Here is a 19,372-nt window from a genome sequence, read left to right as displayed (position 1 = left end):
TTTATCCGGTATGTCTGGATTATATGAAGAGACGGAGGAATCTGAGCTGGATTACAGCCACGGATCTCCATCTCATTCTGTCTACAAGATTTACAGGAATGCTTTATCTGCATTTTAACATTGACTCTTATTAATAGTCCCTTTTGCACTGAACTGTACATAAATCAAGTTATAATCTTTAATACCAGATTAAATTTATTGACTTCTTGCTGTTACGATTTCTAGGCATGAGTGTGCTACTAACAGGCTGCTTTTTGTGCACAATGAATAAGAAAACAGAATGAGTGAAAAAGCTTTAATAATCAGTACAAACAGACTACAAAATACTTCAACTGAAACTCTGCCACCACCTGCTGGTCAACCTTAAGCAATGACTTTTTTTTTTATCAGCAATATTTACAACGAGTTCATCTGAAATAATTTAACAAAAATAGTCTCAACGAAATATACAGGGTCTCGTTATATGAAACATACCAGCCGATGTGGAGGGGGAGGAAAGATTTGAAGACGGGAGCATTCCAAACAGGAAATCGACCATCTTTAATAGAAATCAGCAGTTGCAGAAAGAGCTGAAACAATCAGTCCGTCTCTACATGATCCCCTGAGGCTGGCCCTTCCCTGCGATCTTCTTGGAGCACTCCAGCAGAGCGTTGTGGATGTCTTTGGCGCAGGAGATCTGGGACTTGATCATGCAGAGGTACTGGGCGTACGACATGGACTCCGTCTGTACCGTGTCTGGCTTGGTGGCCGTCGGGACCAGGTTGGGTGAATGCTTGGCGCTGTCGATGCTCTGAGAGAGGCACTCATAAGCCAGTCGCTGCAGGGACCAGAGATGGTTTTATTGGCGGTACAGCATCAGGGATATTGACACTCACACTGAGGGTTTGACTTCATCTTATTCCAACAGGAAGAGGAGGAGGAGTACTTTCATAAGCAAAACCCAAAGATAAGTTCAATATTTTACACACTGGTAAATGTGATGTTAATCATTAAATATATATATATATATATATATATATATGACATCTGAAAAAGTAAAAACCCAGAGCCTCTCTATTCTGTGTATCAAATGATGATATGTGGAATTTCTGGGACTCTGCTTTGAACAATTTAAGGAAAGTGTTGACCTTCAACCCAGTTGTATACAGTACATCAGCTTTTAAACAGGCTAACTAATAAGTAAAAGCATCAAAAACGTATAAACACAGGACATGAAGATTCAAAAATACACTGGTGAAGGTAGGAATCGTCTTTCGGGGGGGGACATATAATGATGTACAGCAAATAACAAGAATAAATAGTTTCTTTTAAAAGTGACTTTAGTGATTGTGGTACTGAGTGTCTCACAACACATGAGGATACAGATGAACTGTAACGAGGTCTTACCAGACATAGTTCCAGTTGATCACAAAGGGCATAAAACTCCTCCAGACTTTTGTCAAAGCGCTGAACAGACGTGTCGCTGCTTTCGCTAAACAGGAAGAAACACACGTTTTAAAAAATAAAAGCACACGTGTTTGTCAGCACAGAGTCCCCCGACTCCACAGTACTCACGTGCCGTTATCAATGTTCGTGTTGTGGGCCAAATTCAGGGACGCAATCTTCATCACGTTCTGAAAAATGAAACACAAATTGAGATTATTTGTTGGTTTGGGTGCGACAGTGACTGTATCCTACTTTCTTCTTTGTCTGGAGGCTGGGGGATGATAGTGAGCTCCATCTGGCACGACGCGGCTGCTTTTACCTGCAGACTCTCCTTCAGCTGCGGGATGAGCATCTTAAACTTGTGAACGGGATCGAAGTCTTGTTGTTGACCCAGTTGTTGTTGTTGCTGTATGGTGGTTTGTTGTTGTAGCCCGGGCTGAGACATCGGTCCTCCGGGCTGCGACTGCTGGGACGCCATCTTCACAGGGGAGGGATACAAGACAGGACATCCGGTTGTTTAATTTTCAACATGAAAGCCGCTCTTCGTTTGCACCGGAAATGAAACGAGAATGCTCTTATGTTGGTCACTATTCAATTATCTCAGCCAATATTTTTTTTTTGTGGCGATAACAAACAATGAGTATTGACATTCATCGCAAATCTTTTGAGTATTCAATGCAGCAGTGTATACCGATGTATTACTGTAAGTATTTCCGTTTGCCTTCTTTTCGTAAAGTAGTCATTAAACGATTGGTAACAAAGAAAATTAAAATTGAGCTGACGTCATTTGTCCAAACTTTGTAGTTATCAATTTGTAGAAAAATATTAATGGGAAATTTGTTTTGTTTTTTCCTCACCAGGCCTGGCTTGTTTCGTGTAATTCATTTGTCGGAGGTTCCCTGAACGCAGCAGTGCCGAGGGGAGGGGCCGTGCGGCTCTCCGACAGAAACCCCGTAGTGCAGCACAGCAGCGCCATTCGATAAACTGCAGCAGATCCAAAATGGCAGGAGCTGATGGAGACGATTCTCTCTACCCTATCGCCGTTCTTATTGACGAACTGCGAAATGAAGACGTTCAGGTAGTGACACACTCCTCTTGATATTCATCGTCATTGATCTTTCATGGTAAAACCTGAGTTTTTCGAAGGGTTTTCTTCGCTGCGAACAAGCTAACTCGCTAAGCTAAGCGCTCCCGGCCGAGGCCTCCATGAATCCTCTGCCGGGCGCACCCTATCTCACTCATCTCCCTTTTAAACAACGTACAGCATAGTTAACTACACTTGTAATCGAATTTTTAGTTCTGCATTAGACGGAAATCTTCAGGCTTATAAATTAATCTGAGATGCCAGATACAATAGGTTGTTGGGTTAACTGCTAGCTTATGGCGCTACATTGATGTTAGCAATCACAACAGTTGAGCCTCCGAGGCCGCAGTGAGAGAGAGAGAGAGAGAAAACGCTCGTTATATTCATAACCGCTTACAATTGAACGCAAATCCTATTTTTATGAATAAAAATCCAGCCACGCAGATTTGCGGTCATTTGAATTCTGGTTAACTTAAAGGATTTGTGTCATCGCCGTTGACAGTGCCTCACCAGTCCCGGATTTCGGGTGAATTCTCCATACGTCAACATGTTGTAGTTTGATGTAATAATCGACTCGAGTAATCACCTTCCATTGTGACCACGTGAGTAAATCCTGTGTGTTTTCTGCAGTTGCGTCTTAACAGCATCAAGAAGCTGTCCACCATCGCTCTGGCTCTCGGTGTAGAGCGGACCCGCACTGAGCTCCTTCCCTTCCTCACAGGTGATGATGCCACTTTCATCCCGCAGAAATGGGATTACCAAGAGAACTAGTTACTTCATGAGTCTTTTACGTCTTCTCTGTGTAGATACTATCTATGATGAAGATGAGGTGCTCTTGGCGTTGGCTGAGCAGCTTGGGAATTTCACCATGTTGGTGGGAGGGCCGGAGTACGTCCACTGTCTCTTGGTAAGTTCAGGAATTTGAAGGTCTGGGTGGTGAACAGAACATTGTAAATACTACAATGTTATTGAGTATTTAAAATTGCATCCATCAATTTTGTCTCTCTTGTTGCCTTTAGTTTGTTACGCGTAAGATAAACCATGTTAGTTTTCTTTCTAAAATACTTCAAAGTAGCAAGACAGCACTACTCATGGGGCATACAAGAGACCCCACACATTTATTGTGTGCATTTTTGATAAATGCCAGTGAGTGCAGAATGAATTGTCCAGCATTCAACTTTGTTTTTGTTTTTTTAAGAAGATTAATTGTGGGGATTGATACCAGCATATCTTTTTTTTTTTTTTTTAAGAGTTTATGTACATAAACTGATCACTCAACTGCAAGTGTTTGTCTCAAGAGAAAAAAGTTGTTTATGTGTAAAACCAGATGAAAGTTCACATTGCTCATAATTAATTTTGCTGCATTATTTTTCTGTTTTTCACAGTAAGTCTCGGTACAGTTTGATAGCTTACGTATCCTGACGTAATTCCTTCTGTATTGCAGCCTCCACTTGAGAGCTTGGCAACGGTAGAAGAGACGGTAGTCCGAGACAAAGCCGTGGAGTCCCTGCGGAAGATCTCTCAGGAGCACTCTCCAGTTGATCTGGAAGTACACTTTGAGCCTCTGGTGAAGCGACTTGCCAGCGGTGACTGGTTCACTTCTCGCACGTCTGCTTGCGGCCTCTTCAGTGTGTGTTATCCTCGTGTTTCCAGTACCGTCAAAGCAGAGATCCGTCAGTAAGTGCTTTGAAATTGATCATATCTCTTTGTGAAAACGTGTATATTAACAATGATGACTTTAACCTGGACACCCTGTGATTTGTTTGACTTCTTACCAAGTTATGTTTGTGCTTGTCGCTAGGCATTTCCGTACATTGTGCTCAGATGACACCCCTATGGTGCGTCGTGCGGCAGCATCTAAACTCGGAGAGTTTGCTAAAGTCCTGGAGCTGGATTATGTAAAAAGTGACATAATTTCCCTCTTCACTGCTCTGGCATCTGATGAGCAGGTACAAGTAACTTCCTTTATCCTCACCGAATCCCTCACTGTGTTATATTGTACTTTCAGAGTGTGCGTGCTTGTGGCTGTTAAACCTGGAGATCCTCCTGTTTGTTTTCTCAGGACTCAGTGCGACTGCTGGCAGTGGAGGCTTGTGTCAGTATCGCCACCCTGCTGCCTCAGGAGGACCTGGAGACCCTGGTAATGCCCACACTGCGCCAGGCTGCAGAAGATAAATCCTGGAGAGTCCGTTACATGGTGGCTGACAAGTTCTCAGAGGTAACCGGACAGCTCGCCTCCTTTTAATCACTCCAGTTGAAAACAAAAGTTTAGACCTTTTGATTCCCGCATTATTTGGCTTAATGTCTGGCTTTATATTGTTTTATTGATACAAGTTGAAGCTGAAATTGTTTGAAACCTCATTGGTACGGAAATGTTAAAATCTATTGCAAAGTCAGAGACTTTAAAGGTTTATTGAATGAGTTCTCCTGTGTTTTGATTGGCTTTTTTGTAACATGGATGTATGGAATTTGTGCCGCTTACTAAATGTTATCTGTATAGCACGTTTCATAGCTAAAGAACACAGTGCTTCACAATAAGATGCATTTAAACAATTTACTGAGCTGATGATCCCCACCTGTTTTAAAGAGGGCGTGGGACTAAAAGTGGCTTCTGACCTCTCAGCTGCACGGCTGATCTTATAATTCATGTCGTTGCTGAATGGAAGGTTGGTTGTTGGAGTCATTTGATTCAATAGTTTGCACAGATAGTGAAAGTGTGAGAAACTAAAGACAATCTATTTACAAATTGTAACCAAATGTTAAGACATTCACTGGTTGATGTCTTGCAACACCTCTGATGTTTGCAGTCTGACAAACGGTTAGTTCTGCACAGTTCTTGGTCGTAATGTCTGATGCAAATAATAGTTGTATATAATGTTCTTTTGCAGTAGAATATCTGAAGTCCAAATAAAAATGCCGTGCATAGTTCTATTATAGTAATTTACCACCATTAAGAGTCACGTTGTTTGAACAAACAGTGAAGTTTATGGCTTTGTCTGTAAATGTCAGGCTCAGGAATGTCTAATACTGTAAATGTCAGCAGAGCCACACAAGCCTTGATAAATTGACTGTGCCTTGTTTGCAGCTCTCTGTGATTTAGAGGCTCGTGTGATGTTGTTAAACGAGATTTTGTGTTCTCATTGGAGCTTTTGATTGACAATGTCGGTCAGTCCTGCTTGCACAGCCTCAAAACAGAACAGCATGGCACACACCATTGCATTAGGTTTGAATGTACAGATTCTAAGTAAATAAGGTAAAATTGAAATGTCAGAACTTGTATTTGCTACAGTGAGAAAGATTCTACTCTAGCATGCAAGAAGAAATGATTTTGTTGGTTTAAAAAAGACCCTTGTGGAGCTGTCATAGCAAATGGCACTGATACATGGCATCAAATGTCTCATCTTAACTTAGTTTATAATATTTTCACAGCGCATTGCTATTACAACTTGATATACTTCAGATTGAGATTATACAGTCCCTACAACATTTACAGCCAGTATTTTCTTGTGCTGACCTCTTCCATGTGATAGTGACAGCATTTCTCCACAGAACTACCACACTGCCGAGTCTTCTCAGGACTTTAGCACACACCACCGTAAAAACTGTCTTGTCACAGTAAAAGAACAAGTGTACCTGTGGAAATGTGATTCAGAGGAGGTCTTTCTCATTGAGTTAGCAGTTTAATGATTAACATCAGCAACACTCTAAATAAACTAGTATTTTTGTTTCAGTTTATTTATTTTTAAATTTTTCAAACTTGGTATAAACACCAAATGTAGGTTAGAGTTTCTAACATTAGCTTTGGTTCAGTTGTCAGTCGTGTTTTTTTTTTGTACTGAACTGGTTTTTGACCCGTATGGATTTCTCTGTGAATGTAGCTCCAGAAAGCCGTGGGGCCGGAGATCACCAAGAACGATCTGGTTCCAGCTTTCCAGAACCTTCTGAAGGACTGTGAAGCTGAGGTGCGTGCTGCTGCAGCAAACAAAGTCAAAGGTAAGCGAGCCTGCTTCCACTTCTCCTCTCGTCCGTTTCACATTTTTGCAGACTGTTTACATCGCTCTTTTTTTAAATGCTATTTTGATTTTAGAATTCTGCGAGAACCTCCCAGAGGACAATCGTGAGCAAATTATTATGACTCACATTCTGCCCTGCGTCAAGGTAAGAATATGTATTTATTTTGCAACGCTGTCGCAAATGCAGATGCATTGTTACGATATCATGGTGACAATTTGGCCTTTTCATCTTTGAACAATTTGAATTTCTGACATTTCAATTCTGCAAGAAGTCTGAAACTACATAAGCAATGCACTGCTCTCAATAGCACTAAAAGTTTCATTATGTCCATTGCAGTAAAGTGTGCTGATTTACAAGAAGTGCTGTAGATCTATATCAAACCAGTAAAGTGCGCTTTGAAATTTAATGCACATAAATCCTGTCTCTACTAATGTTTTATCAGCTGCCGTGTTTCACAAAATGTACTTCTCGCCCAAATACATTTCTATTCTCCAAGCTTCTCTTTCATCAGTTATGTAAAACTCCTCAAACCTATAGATATAAAACATGCAGTAGGTGATTTTTCAGAAGTGATCAAATGTTGTTTTGTTGTTCTTGATTAGAATAAACATCAACATTATTGGCATTGTGTGTATTTGAATGTTGCTCAAATTTCAAACAGCAGATGGCAGTGTTGTTTTTGTAAACCACCAAGTTCACTTCAGGCTATACTGACTCAAAAGAAAAAACCCACATCGTTATTATTACCAGTTGATTTTGTTTCTTTCAGTCATGACAGCATCAATCCATGTAGTTCCTTGGCGACATTTCTTCTATTGACTCTTTTTAAGTGTCGCAGAACAATTTTGAAGGGACATTGTTGAAATGAATGCCATCTGACAAACCTATAATCGCATTGATCTCCAGCCATGTTTCAGCTCTATACCTGTTTCAACACACATGAATGTCAAGATTATCACCGGGCTCCAATCAAAGCCCAGTGACGAGCCTGTCATTGCAATCACTTGTGCTGAAGCGTGCAGGATGGTGCCACCTTCAAAAAAAACTGTACCAAGGTCATAACTCAGTCACATGACTCTCTGACTGAAAAGTCCCTAACTCATGAAATATGATCACCCAGTTGTACAAGTTGCATTGAATTGTTTGAATACTGGCACAACTTATCTCTCCAAACATCCACAGCTCTTTTTTTTTTTTAGGGGGGGTGGGGTTTGACCTCATGGTATCTGTTTCAATGCTTGTCTGAGTTCAGCACACATAAGACAGCAGGCAGTTTCCCCAGCCCTTGGTTATGTTACACCCATATCTGTTTCTGCCAGCATCATGGTTTTTTTCCACCTACAGTTGTGGGATGACTGCTGGTCTCCTGGGATTATGTTCATTTTACTCTGTATTTACACCCTTGTCAATTACAGCCTCTCTTCTCTCTTTAGCATGTTTTGAAGATTGTCATAGTAGTGTTGGTGTTTACCTACATTCTGTCCCGCCCTTGTGTTTGTGCTGATGTGTCTCCTGTGTGCCCTGTTGTCTCTCCAGGAGCTTGTTTCAGACACCAACCAGCATGTGAAGTCGGCCCTGGCCTCGGTCATCATGGGCCTGTCCACCATTCTCGGCAAAGACAACACAATAGAGCATTTACTGCCTCTCTTCCTGGCCCAGCTCAAGGACGAGGTATAGGAAATACCTTGTTTTTTTTGTTTTGTGTTTTTAAATTGTGGGCCCTCTTTGGAAATTCTCCTGGCACTACTTGTTTTTATCACAGTATGAAAGTTTGTTGTGGAGACTCTGGAGTTTGACCAACTTCCTTAGCTTACTGCGATCAGCCTGTCTGAGTCGGGCCCAAGCTACTTCGCCACAGCCAGCAGATGTACCTGGCGGCCACCTGGATAGGAAGCAGGATGATTCATGCAGTTGGCAGCCAGACTGAAACCTTTGAAACCAGGAGCATTCGTTTGGTGTCTGTGGAGGAAAGCTTGACATGGTTCACCCAGATATTTTATTGATTGACGCTTGTTGGTTGTACTCTGTGTACTGAGAAGAGTGCAGGTTAAAGTAGGTTAACTAAGGTTTTGATTCCAGTTGCCAAGTATTTCCACATTAGTTGTTTTATTACTGATAAGTAATGAGCACATGTTTCAAAGAGAAACATTGGGGCGGTGTTACAGTGAGTTTAGTTGATCAAAGTTAATGTACATCTGCTAAGATTTTACTGTTTCACTGGTTTGACACAGATTGTATATTAATACTGTGGATGAAAATTCATTCAGTGCTTTCCTGTTTACAAATCCCTATGCGTTTGATTAGGTTGTGATCCAAACTACTGGCTTTGACTTCCAAATCTGAAATCCGGGTGCATTGATCTGAACAGAAGAGCTGGAGAAGCATCATTTCACTCAGCAGTTCATTTAGGAGCCCTGTTACTATTTGTTGGGAAGTTATTTTGCTGCTACTCTTTGTTGCTGTATGGTTAACAAGCATCAAGATTTTTAGTCTGTAATTTTTGTATAAAGTTTTGTTAGCACTTGTAATTTCTTGACGTGTTTCACAATTAAAGCTGCAGCGATTTATTTCCACATATTAATTGTCTTGGACGTCTACCAAAAATTAAAAACCCCCATCTATCTAATCATTAAATGTAAAGCTTTCAAAGTTCTAAAATATGTAACTGTTTCTGTCACAGTGCCCGGAAGTGCGTCTCAACATCATCTCCAACCTAGACTGTGTGAATGAGGTGATCGGCATTCGTCAGCTCTCGCAGTCGCTGCTGCCGGCCATTGTGGAGCTGGCGGAGGACGCCAAGTGGAGGGTCCGACTCGCCATCATCGAGTACATGCCCTTGTTGGCAGGACAGCTGGTGAGTGACTGAGGCGAGGAAAGATGGCTGAAACCCAGGACGTATGTTTGAGACGTCGCCCTCATGAGTTCAGTGTGGAAAAACAAATATCAGTACACAGCCATAAATACGATTACCGTATTTTCTGCCCTATAAGGCGCACCGGGTTATAAGGCGCACCTACATTGATTGACATAATTTACAACCTCATTCATATATAAGGCGCACCGCCCTATAAGGCGCATGGAACAGACCAGTGGTCAGCAACATTTGTAGCTCAAAGCCATTAAGTTACATTTTCCATTGCTTCTAACACCCAGAGAGGTGCACACACTTTATTTTGATAGTCCTACCTGCAGCCTATGCCAGGAGGACACTACACACAAAACCTTCTTCACTGCTGGTTGACAACTTACAACTACCGGTAATAATAATAATAATAATAAACTAAACTACATGAACTAAGCAACAAAAACACAACACAACACAATTATTACCGACACCACAAACCAAATATAACCCCCAATAATTGCATTTAAAACACCACAAACAGCTGCAATGAATTATGGGAGTTTCTATCGGCTGCACTGAGGAGCTCAGGTTGAATTTGTCGCTGCAAGGCATGATGTCCCATCATGCCTTGCAGCGACAAATTCATGTTTTGTGTTGTTGGAGGTTATTGTGGGTTGTTGTTGGGCTTGGTGTTGATTGTGTTTATGCTGTGTTTTTGTTCCCCAGTTTAGGGAGTAATTATTTCATCTAGTTTATTTTGGTTTGTTAGAACGTTGGTGTGCAACCATGAGTGATTAAGGTGTTGTGCGGAGTGTGGTCCGCTCTGAAGATCCGGTTGCGAAGTTAGAGTTGTCAAAACAAAAGCTTCTAGTTGTTCAGCTGTCAAATAGCAGCCTGGGGTAGAACAATCGTCCATATATAAGGCGCACCGGGCTATAAGGCGCGCTGGCAGCCTTTAAGAAAATTTGAGGTATTTAGGTGCGCCTTATAGGGCGGAAAATACGGTAGTTCATTATTGGACTGCAGACAATTAATTTCAAGCTGTCCTGTGTGCTTCTTTCTTCAGGGAGTGGAATTTTTCGACGAGAAGCTCAACACTCTCTGCATGGCTTGGCTCATTGACCATGGTAAGAAATTAAAAAAATTTTTTTGTAAAGTCATTGTAGCTGGTAAGAAATTCAGACCTAAAAGTCATTCAACAAACTTCCAATTTTGTTCGTTTTGATAGAAGCTTACATAATGTTGTGGTAATCCAGTTGTAAGTTTACTTCTCACTGCACCACAGTCTTTCATAATTTACATAAAGGTGCACCTCCGCTCGTGACCCTCAGGATTCTTTTGCGTCTGTGGCAATCATCTCGCATTACCCTCGTCTGATTGCTCTTGCGTACAACTCGAGCTACGTTTCCTCATTTCCATTACTTAAGGCAGCAAGCTCTCCTTTATTCGCTGCTGTGCCAGACTCCCAAATTTTGCACCTCCTTTAGCACGAGCTCCCTTTATCTCCTCGTGACTCCTCTCTCTACCTGAGCGTGGTGAAGTCGACGCGCAGGTCTGCCGTTCACTTCAATGTCGTGTCATTACCAGAAAAGAGCCTGGGGTTAGAGGGAAGAGACTGATGAGTGAGAAAACGTCCCGCTGAGGAAGAGATGAAACGTGGCAGACTGCACCTCTCCGCTGTGTTTTGCACCTCGCATAAACTCTGCAGTGTTGTACCTCGGCTGAGATCAGGAGAACTACACCTGTAGCAGTACAGCGGTTTCGACAAGTTGTGTCAGAATTCGTGTGACCAGTGAACCGTCGGGCTGCCCCGTTGCTCTCTGGAGGAAACCCAAGTATTAAAAAGTTAAGCAGACAGAAGTCTGCTCTTCAAGCTGTGGATTTCCACTGTTGTCCGTGGGCTAAAGAATCCCGGTCGAGTCACTCGGCGTGGGAGATTACCTCAGGATCTTCTCCCTCTTCAACTGTTTGAAACTGTTCTAACGAAGGTCTATACCCAAATGCTGGTTGAGCTGGAGAAGCAAACACTCTGCTGCGTGATTCCAGCTCCGATTATTGTCCTCTGTTTGGTTTAGTGCAGAGCATGCAGTGTTCTCCCAGCCATCGAGTTTTCCAATTAGAGAAACACACGCTGGGTCTCGAGGACAAAGGGCCAGCTGGGTTACGTCATAGGAATGCTGCTGGTGTGATTTTGTGTGTGTGCCGGTGTTGTTGGGGTGAGGGCTGGGCCACCCTTACATAAGGGCTACAAAGAACGACGGAATCACGCCGGTAGAAAGAGAGCCCTTTGTATCTTTCATTCAATATTTTGCACAACATTCAAATGCAGTGGTTTCTGGTGCTTATACTTTACAGAGCGAGAGTTTCATGGGAGTGATCTCCTGAAGAAAGCAGAGGAATCTATAAATAAACTGTTTTTGTGTAAAGTACTTTCTGAAAGGTTTCACACTTGATGGTTTTCAAATGTTTTGACTTGGGTCGGTAGAAGCTTGTTGCTCATTCGACTGCAGGATTCCTGAAAAGATCACAAACTCATCGACAATATGGATGTGACGCCAATGTCACTGTGAAGGTCGCTGCTGAGTCTTGATGCAGTCGGAAGTTTAGCCCTTGGAATAATACTGGAAAAATTACATCAGTTCCCTTGTATTGATGTTTTCTTTTGTATGTTTACACTTCGGAGAGTCATCCTGTGTGCAAGTTAGACCCCCTGATGGGCCAAATGTTTGGCATCACCGAACGACACTCTTGAGCTGTAAATCTAAACACAGGATTCAGAGTTGCACGTTTACTTGAAACCATAAAAAAATCATTTCAAAATGTATGGCTGTCGTCACCACCTTGTTCTCGGACGGAAACATAACTTGACACGCTCCAACTCGCATGTCTGTGCCGACAACGTCACCATTTTCTTTCCTACTATACGGTGCTGCTGGAATATCACTATAGGAGCCTTCAAAACAAATTGCTGCACTTTCTACGTGATGTTTTGTGCCTTCCATTTCATGCAGACAACCATCAATCACTGTAGGTGAAATGTTAAGATGTTTGAAAGTTTTAATAGGCGATGGATCGTCTCCTGTTTCATGTACTGAACCGATGTGCACCAGTGTTTCTTTTCATGCGCTTCTTGATCTAAACACATTGTTTATCATGTATCCTTTGTTTCTGGTGTGTTTTTGTAGTGTATGCCATTCGTGAGGCGGCCACCTGTAACCTCATGAAACTGGTGGAGAAGTTTGGAGCCGAGTGGGCTCAGAACACCATCGTCCCCAAAGTGCTGGGCATGGCCAACGACCCCAACTACCTCCACAGGATGACCACGCTGTTCTGCATCAACGTGAGTCAGCAGTTCCTGAGTTTGTTTCCCCAGTGGCAGAAGTGTCTGATCACGCATGTTTGTACTATTTCAAGTCCCAAACATTCTGTGACTGAAGGCCGTAAACGCCTCGTGTCGATCTGGCTGGTGACGCCGTCATTGTGTCTCAGGCTCTGTCGGAGGTGTGCGGCCAGGAAATCACCACCAAGCAGATGCTCCCCGTCGTCCTCAAGATGTCCAACGACCAAGTGGCCAACGTGCGCTTCAACGTGGCCAAGTCCCTTCAGAAGATCGGTCCCGTCCTCGAGAACAAGTACGTTGCCTCTCGTCTCACGTGGAGACGTTGTCTCTCGCCCGGGGACCGACGGCGTTTTAAACCTTTGTTGCTCCGTTTGCCTCTCAGTGCTCTTCAAACAGAAGTGAAGCCAGTGCTGGAGAAGCTGGCGACAGACCAAGACATGGATGTCAAGTACTTTGCCCAGGAGGCGATTAGTGGTGAGAATAACTCCTTTTATCATTTGGAATCAAGGATGTCCCGATGCAACTTTTTCACTTCCGATACTGATATTGCAGCCTCGAGTCTTGGCCGATTCCCATACCAGTCCTATAAGATACCAGCACGAATCATACATACTTTTATTTCTTATTTTGTAGTGTGGAATGTTGGCATAGGCTGGATCAAGTGATGTTACTGAAACGGAGAACAATAGTCAGCAACACTAGGTATGAGAGGAACTGACTCATTTATTATGAACCAATTGGTAACATGCATTTTAACCATCAGCATATGGACCAATGATGGTCTGAGCTCCAGATGTTGGCGGTGAAGGAAACGGCATTTGCTTTCTCTCTCCACATGTGCGGCAATACAGTTGTGCTAAATAACGTCTTTATGCATCTGGGGTATGGCTTTGTTGGCAAAGTAGTGGCAGCTTGGAATAATGTAGCGAAGCTCGAGGTGCTCAGTTAAGTGTTTAAAGCCGACATGAGTTGTTGTGATCACGTGGGCAGTCCGATAAAAGCCTATACTCGTCTTTTGGCTGATATTAATATCGGATCGGGACACCCCCTATTTTGAATGCAAATGGTTTCTTCATTAAACTGTAGCAATGTTATTGAAGCTCTTTTTTTTTTTTCCTCCTCTCCCCGATCCTCAGTTCTGCCCCTCCAATAACCAGCCACCACCACGACACCAGAGACCCACCCAAGACAAGAACTCCCAGCAGTTTTACAAGATATTTATTGATGTTCAGGAACAACTGGTTAATGTGTAGGGAAAGCTGTTAACACTTGTTTTATCCTCATCCTTTTCTCTCTTTTTTTTGTTTTTTAACCGTTTCAGTCCAGACAAAGCACAGGCTTCTGTGTAAACCTTCCTCTTTGCTGTAAATTGATGCTTTTCACAAAGGCAAAGTGCTCTAAAGCTAAAATAAGTAGTGCATGCTGACTAATGTGCTACTGTACTCGCTAGGCATGGATAACCAGAGCCCCCTCCTCCTCTCACATTCCTCCCTCGTACGTCTCGGCCACGGTTGTCGTTCAGCATCAGGACCACTCTCGCGCTCTGCAAACTTCCTGCCGCAGATGGTGCGACAAGGCGTTTGTTTTGCCGAGCTTTGTCCTGAATCGGTCCTTTTGATGGCGCTCTTTTCTCAGAGACACCCGTGTCTCTCCAAAAGAGCGATTCAAAGGTCCGCCTTTTGTGTCTCCTCCAGACCTAACCTGTTGTCCGCCCAATGCTTCACAGGATCGTAGCGTCCGAAAGAAATAGTACGGTGTCCACCACTGCATGTAATTAAATGAACTCCTCCAGCGACTGCATGGACGCACAGAACCACTTTGGCCCGGCATAAAGGGGATCGGCTCGGTTGTTAAGGGTTGCTTAGAATTCTCCCTCCTCCAAATCTTGATTTTAGTTTCTGTGCAGGGCAGGGAAGTGGCAGTCAGCTGTGTTTTCTCTGCAATATGTCCTCGGCATCGCTCTAAATCTGTGCCAATGACTGGGATAAACGGTGGTGTTTTTCTTTTTGGGTCTGCTTTGGGTCAAATTTTTTCACCTGTCCTGCTCCGTTCTTCTGTGGGAGGGACACTGTCTGCTAACGGGATGGGAAGTGTGATTTGGGTGTAAAATCTCCACAACAGAACAGTCGCACGCTTTCAGAGAGACGGGGAGCTTGTGTACGTAGGCTGCATAATGTTTTATTACAGGGTGGGAGCCGGGCAGCGATGGGCGGGTTGAGTAAATGGATCATCTCTGTTGATAAAAGAAACTTTTGTCTTTTCCCTGAAATACTCCTGCTGGTCTCTTCCTCCCCTCTGTCTGTTCTCTTGAATAAACTTTGATTGTTGATTGTCCTGTACCATGAAGACTGTGCTTTTATTTTTATTTTGGATTCTCTTCACATTTGGGATGCTGTACTACTGTGTCTTGATCTGAATAAAGTAACACAATGGAGTCACCGTCGCCTTCCTTTGGAGAACAAAGCTTCCCGTCGTCCTAATTGACACGTTGGTGCACAGAGACGGCAGAAATTATTTTACCATTTTTAACCACTGCTACATCAAACCTGAACTTGTATTTATTTAGAGATTTATTGTATCTCTAATTGGTTTTACATCAAGGATTGTTTCACAATAGAATTTGATCAGTAGATTCCAGAGTAAAGCTGACTCCATACCAGTGTGACCTCACACCTCCAGCAGGGATTAGGTACAGTTCTCCACATCCACTATAAAATCCACTCTCCGCTTGTTAAATTTTTTTATCTTTTTTTCCCCCAGAACTTGGGTTTTGGAACAATCTCAAACATCACCACTTCAATGTTTGAGCTATATTTTATGTTTATCTTGGTAAATTCAAAACTAACGGGCTGCTCAATAAGGGAGTAGAATTTTGACTCAAACTTGACAAAAATACGACTTTGGCTGTGGTTTCTCTTGTGTGTCCTGTTGTGTCTTAGCCAGGTTGAATTAAGATTACAAATGGGTAAAGTCAAGCGATTTCTTGAGAATTGTTTTTTTGAATACAATGGAAACGGTTTTTTTTTTCCATGTTTATTTTAGCCTGCAAGTGATGGGGAAAATGTTATATTTCAATAGATCTGTATGATTGTGATCAATCATACCAGCTGCCTGCAACATGTAAAAAATAAAGTTGTCCCTGATATTCACATTTGTTGAGACTTGAACGTGAAGGATGTTACTGTTGCTGCTTGTTCAGATTTGAAACGGGGACTCTGGATGTTGGGTTCCCACTGTTAATCAGTAACGGGGCCTCAACGGGCTTCACTCTTCATGTCATCTTCTCGACCTCCATCAGGAGCTCCTCCAGTCACGGCTGCACATTAAACCAAAGTAATTTTTTTAAGGAAATCACATAATACAAAAGAAAAAAAGATAACGAATTAAAAAATGGAGTACAAAGTGATGCACAGTAAAGAAAATCAAAAGTTGTCATAGAGAAGTTACTTAAATGTTTGTTTCCTCGAGGACAAACCGAGCTACAGGAACATCACAAGATCTAATTTTTGGATCGTTGAATGACAGAAAGCTACTTTGGCCAGCTTTCAGAGCCCGACGCCGGGGAGAGTCGCCTCTCTTCAAGGCAAACCGTTTTGTTTTTGTTTTTTAAACCGTAACTGTCTGGAGAAAATGTGGGCTTAATCTCACCGCTGCTATTCGCCGGCTCTGACCTGGCAGGCAGCTGCTGAGGAGATGAAAGCGTCGGTCCTGGGGGCTGTTGAGGCCGCGGGGCAGCGTGCAGAGCGGGGCGAGGATCTGCAGCTGACACCTGCCCCCAACCTGACTACTGCGGAGAAGGAGGAGGAGGAGCGCCGCAAAACAAGGGCTGGGCTCAGAGCGGATGTTTGTCTCTCGCTTGTGCGAGTGAAGTAAAACAAGCTTGCTCTTTCTTTCTTTCTTTTTTTCCAACAAGTTGTCTTCAGGCAAGATCATCACTTGTTTTGTTTTTGTTTGTTTTTTTTGTTTGCTCCATGCAGCAGATCTGAGATGCCCCACCGTTCCTGCTCGTCTCAAATGAGCAGTCAGCCGGGAGGATCGGGGCGATAAATCACATGGCAGAGATCTTTATGAGAATCTCAACCTTTCTTTTTTTTTAACGTCCTCCAATCTCCCGTTCAGCCCTCCTCGGAGCCGTTCGCCCCCCCCCCCAATCCCCGGCCCGGCCCTTCGGCTGCGGCCCTCAATGCCAAGAGCACATTATGCACATATAGTGCAATGCACGAGCTGTTGTGTGTCAGCACAATCTGCTACCCACTCCAGAGCCATTGAGACCGACGCAGCTTCAAGGCGGACTGTGCTTTTCGAGAAACAGTGTGATGTCGGAGGAGGGTGGCTGGTGAGGCACAAGCTCTGAGGCTGAAAACACAAGCCAACTTTGCTCTTCCTCTCCTCACGTGTATCAGACTATTTGACTTTGCATAGCTGGTGATGGAGACACAAGAGCTACAAAACCAAGCTTCAAAATCCCAGATTTTTTCTTTCCTGTTTTTCTTTGCCTGCAGCCAAAAAAAAATCTTCATTAAAGCACGATTACTGGAGGACGAGCGGTAATCTGCCCGATAAATCCACATGGGTTCAGCAGGCAGCAATGAAACAGCAGCAACCTCGTTCTCTCTATTTAGATCCTGTTATTTGGGGGGGATTTTCAGCAGCTCGAGCCCTCGACAGAGCCGAGAGCCCTGACGTCAATGCAGCTGCCTCCCAGGACTGTGTCATTTATAATGAAAGGAGTCAAGCAAAGCCCCCACACAGCACGCACGCACGCACGCACACACACACACACACACACGGATAAAGAGTGGTCAGATGTGACAAATGACAAAGATCATTCTCTTCCACCAGCTTGCAGTGATGCAGCAGCTCTTGATAATACCACATGTACATCACTCAATGTGTGAAACTTGGCTGTAAGATCCAGCCTGTTGGACCTGATTATTTTTTATTTTATTTTTTTTTAAACACTACTGGGTCATCTGTGCTGGGATTTTCTGACTCTGTCCATCTGCTGGCCAGCATGCGTTGGTTCACTGTGTATGCAGAGGCCAGGGAATCGGGGACATATGCCTGTGAGAGCAGTCTGACCTTCAGTGAGGAGCTGGTTTCATATAGGGACATATTTGGATATCCCCACACATTCGCATACGTCACGCAGTACTCCAGCGTTTACGTCAGCCGCTGTGCTGCAGGGTTTTTGATGCACTGCATGATGAACTGAAGTACATTGAAGACAAATATAAACGCACCACTTTTGTTTTTTGCTCCCATTTTTCATGAGCTGAACTCAAAGATCTCCGACTTTTTCCATGTACATAAAAGGCCTATTTGTCTGTGTTAGTGAGCACGTCTCCATCCACCTCTCAGGACTGACACAGATTTAGACAAATGTCCGAAGACTTAGATCTTTGAGTTCAGCTCCTGAAAAATTGAAGCAAAAACAAAAGTGGTGCGTTCATATGTTTGTTCAGTGTGGAATATCTTTCCTCCTCATTGCATTCCGAGCAGCAGCGTTTGTCTTGCAGCCCCCCCCCCCCCCTTTTTTTTTGTGCAGCTCTAATCCTGAACAGTCCTGTGATCTCCTGCTCTAAAATACGCAGTCGGATGTTGTCATCCTCCCTCCTCCTGTTGTCATGACAACCATTGATGTCATTACAGTATACTTTGGCCTGATGAGTGAATAGGCTTCTGATATTATGATATTTTCCCGGAGAAGGAAGATAGAGAAGATTACCCAGTGTCTGTCCATATCAGCTTTTTCTTCCCCCGAGAGTGTCGGTGACTGACGGCGTGCTGGAGGTGTCGGTGGTGTTCAGGATGTGAATGTATTCTATAAATAACTACATTTCACTGGGAAATGCAGGCAATAAGGCTGTACTTTTAAAACATGTCATTCAAGTACATTCAAGTATGTTTTAGATTTTGTATAATTTTGTTATATAGAATCACACCAGAGCAGGATTTGAAAATAGATTTTTTTTTTTTAGTAGCCTATGATTTTCCAGGCATCACTCATGGAAAGACCTCATTTCAAGGTACAGTAGATCATATTTTTCAACTAATAAAAACATTTAAACAAAGTAAAGTTGGGCCTTACATTCAATTTGATCACGCCTTACACTTACAGTCCAATATAGTGTTTTTCAGTGTTGCTTCAGTTACACTGATTCACAAAGTTGTGTTAAAAAAACAAACCCCCATGAGGAGAGAACTGCAGGTTGATGGAAGTACAGATGAACTCACCACAAAATACAAACGAATTTCACTATCACTGAAGCAATTCAAGTATTTAGTATTGCCTCAATGCTGAACAACTAGTCACAAATACAGATGCACAAAATAACATCAGCATTATTTGACGTGTTATTTTTTAAATAACCCACAATTGTTATTATTAGGTGTTGGAAACACCCCCAAAGGAAACCAGCATGCCGATAATACAATATTGACATATGATTGAAGAGCATTTCTCTGATAACTGTACCACTACAAAAAATAGCAAACCAAAAGGAATTGTTTATGTTGTTTACATCATGCTGCAGTTATTGTGGCTGTTAGCATGCTAACAAACTCGCATCGAGTCCAGACGTCCACAACCTGAATGACCAAAACAGCAGCTTTTGTGATTTTCCTTTTCTTTTTACACAGTTTGACTTATTTTAGCCGTTTT

At 42.9% G+C, this 19,372-nt stretch overlaps 2 protein-coding genes across 2 annotated transcripts; one reads left to right on the top strand and one right to left on the bottom strand.

Annotated features, from left to right (window-relative positions):
• Nucleotides 1-281: 281 nt before the first annotated feature.
• On the bottom strand, nt 282-1,903 carry med29 (mediator complex subunit 29; the record flags this gene model as incomplete). The annotated part of the gene is made up of 4 exons (XM_080511692.1): nt 282-817; nt 1,387-1,471; nt 1,555-1,613; nt 1,745-1,903. 4 exons carry the CDS (start codon nt 1,901-1,903, stop codon nt 590-592), a joined length of 531 nt encoding a protein of 176 aa, XP_080367818.1. The 3' UTR covers nt 282-589.
• Nucleotides 1,904-2,381: 478 nt separating this feature from the next.
• Nucleotides 2,382-15,143, top strand: ppp2r1bb (protein phosphatase 2, regulatory subunit A, beta b). The gene is made up of 15 exons (XM_080512396.1): nt 2,382-2,503; nt 3,140-3,230; nt 3,316-3,416; nt 3,954-4,186; nt 4,311-4,458; nt 4,572-4,727; nt 6,388-6,502; nt 6,597-6,667; nt 8,060-8,194; nt 9,204-9,377; nt 10,435-10,495; nt 12,554-12,708; nt 12,858-13,000; nt 13,091-13,182; nt 13,845-15,143. Exons 1-15 carry the CDS (start codon nt 2,426-2,428, stop codon nt 13,859-13,861), a joined length of 1,770 nt encoding a protein of 589 aa, XP_080368522.1. The 5' UTR covers nt 2,382-2,425; the 3' UTR covers nt 13,862-15,143.
• Nucleotides 15,144-19,372: the final 4,229 nt, after the last annotated feature.

The sequence above is a fragment of the Blennius ocellaris genome (assembly GCF_963422515.1).
Source record: "Blennius ocellaris genome assembly, chromosome: 2".
Taxonomy (NCBI): Eukaryota; Metazoa; Chordata; class Actinopteri; order Blenniiformes; family Blenniidae; genus Blennius; species Blennius ocellaris.
This window is presented reverse-complemented; position numbering and strand designations above follow the sequence as displayed.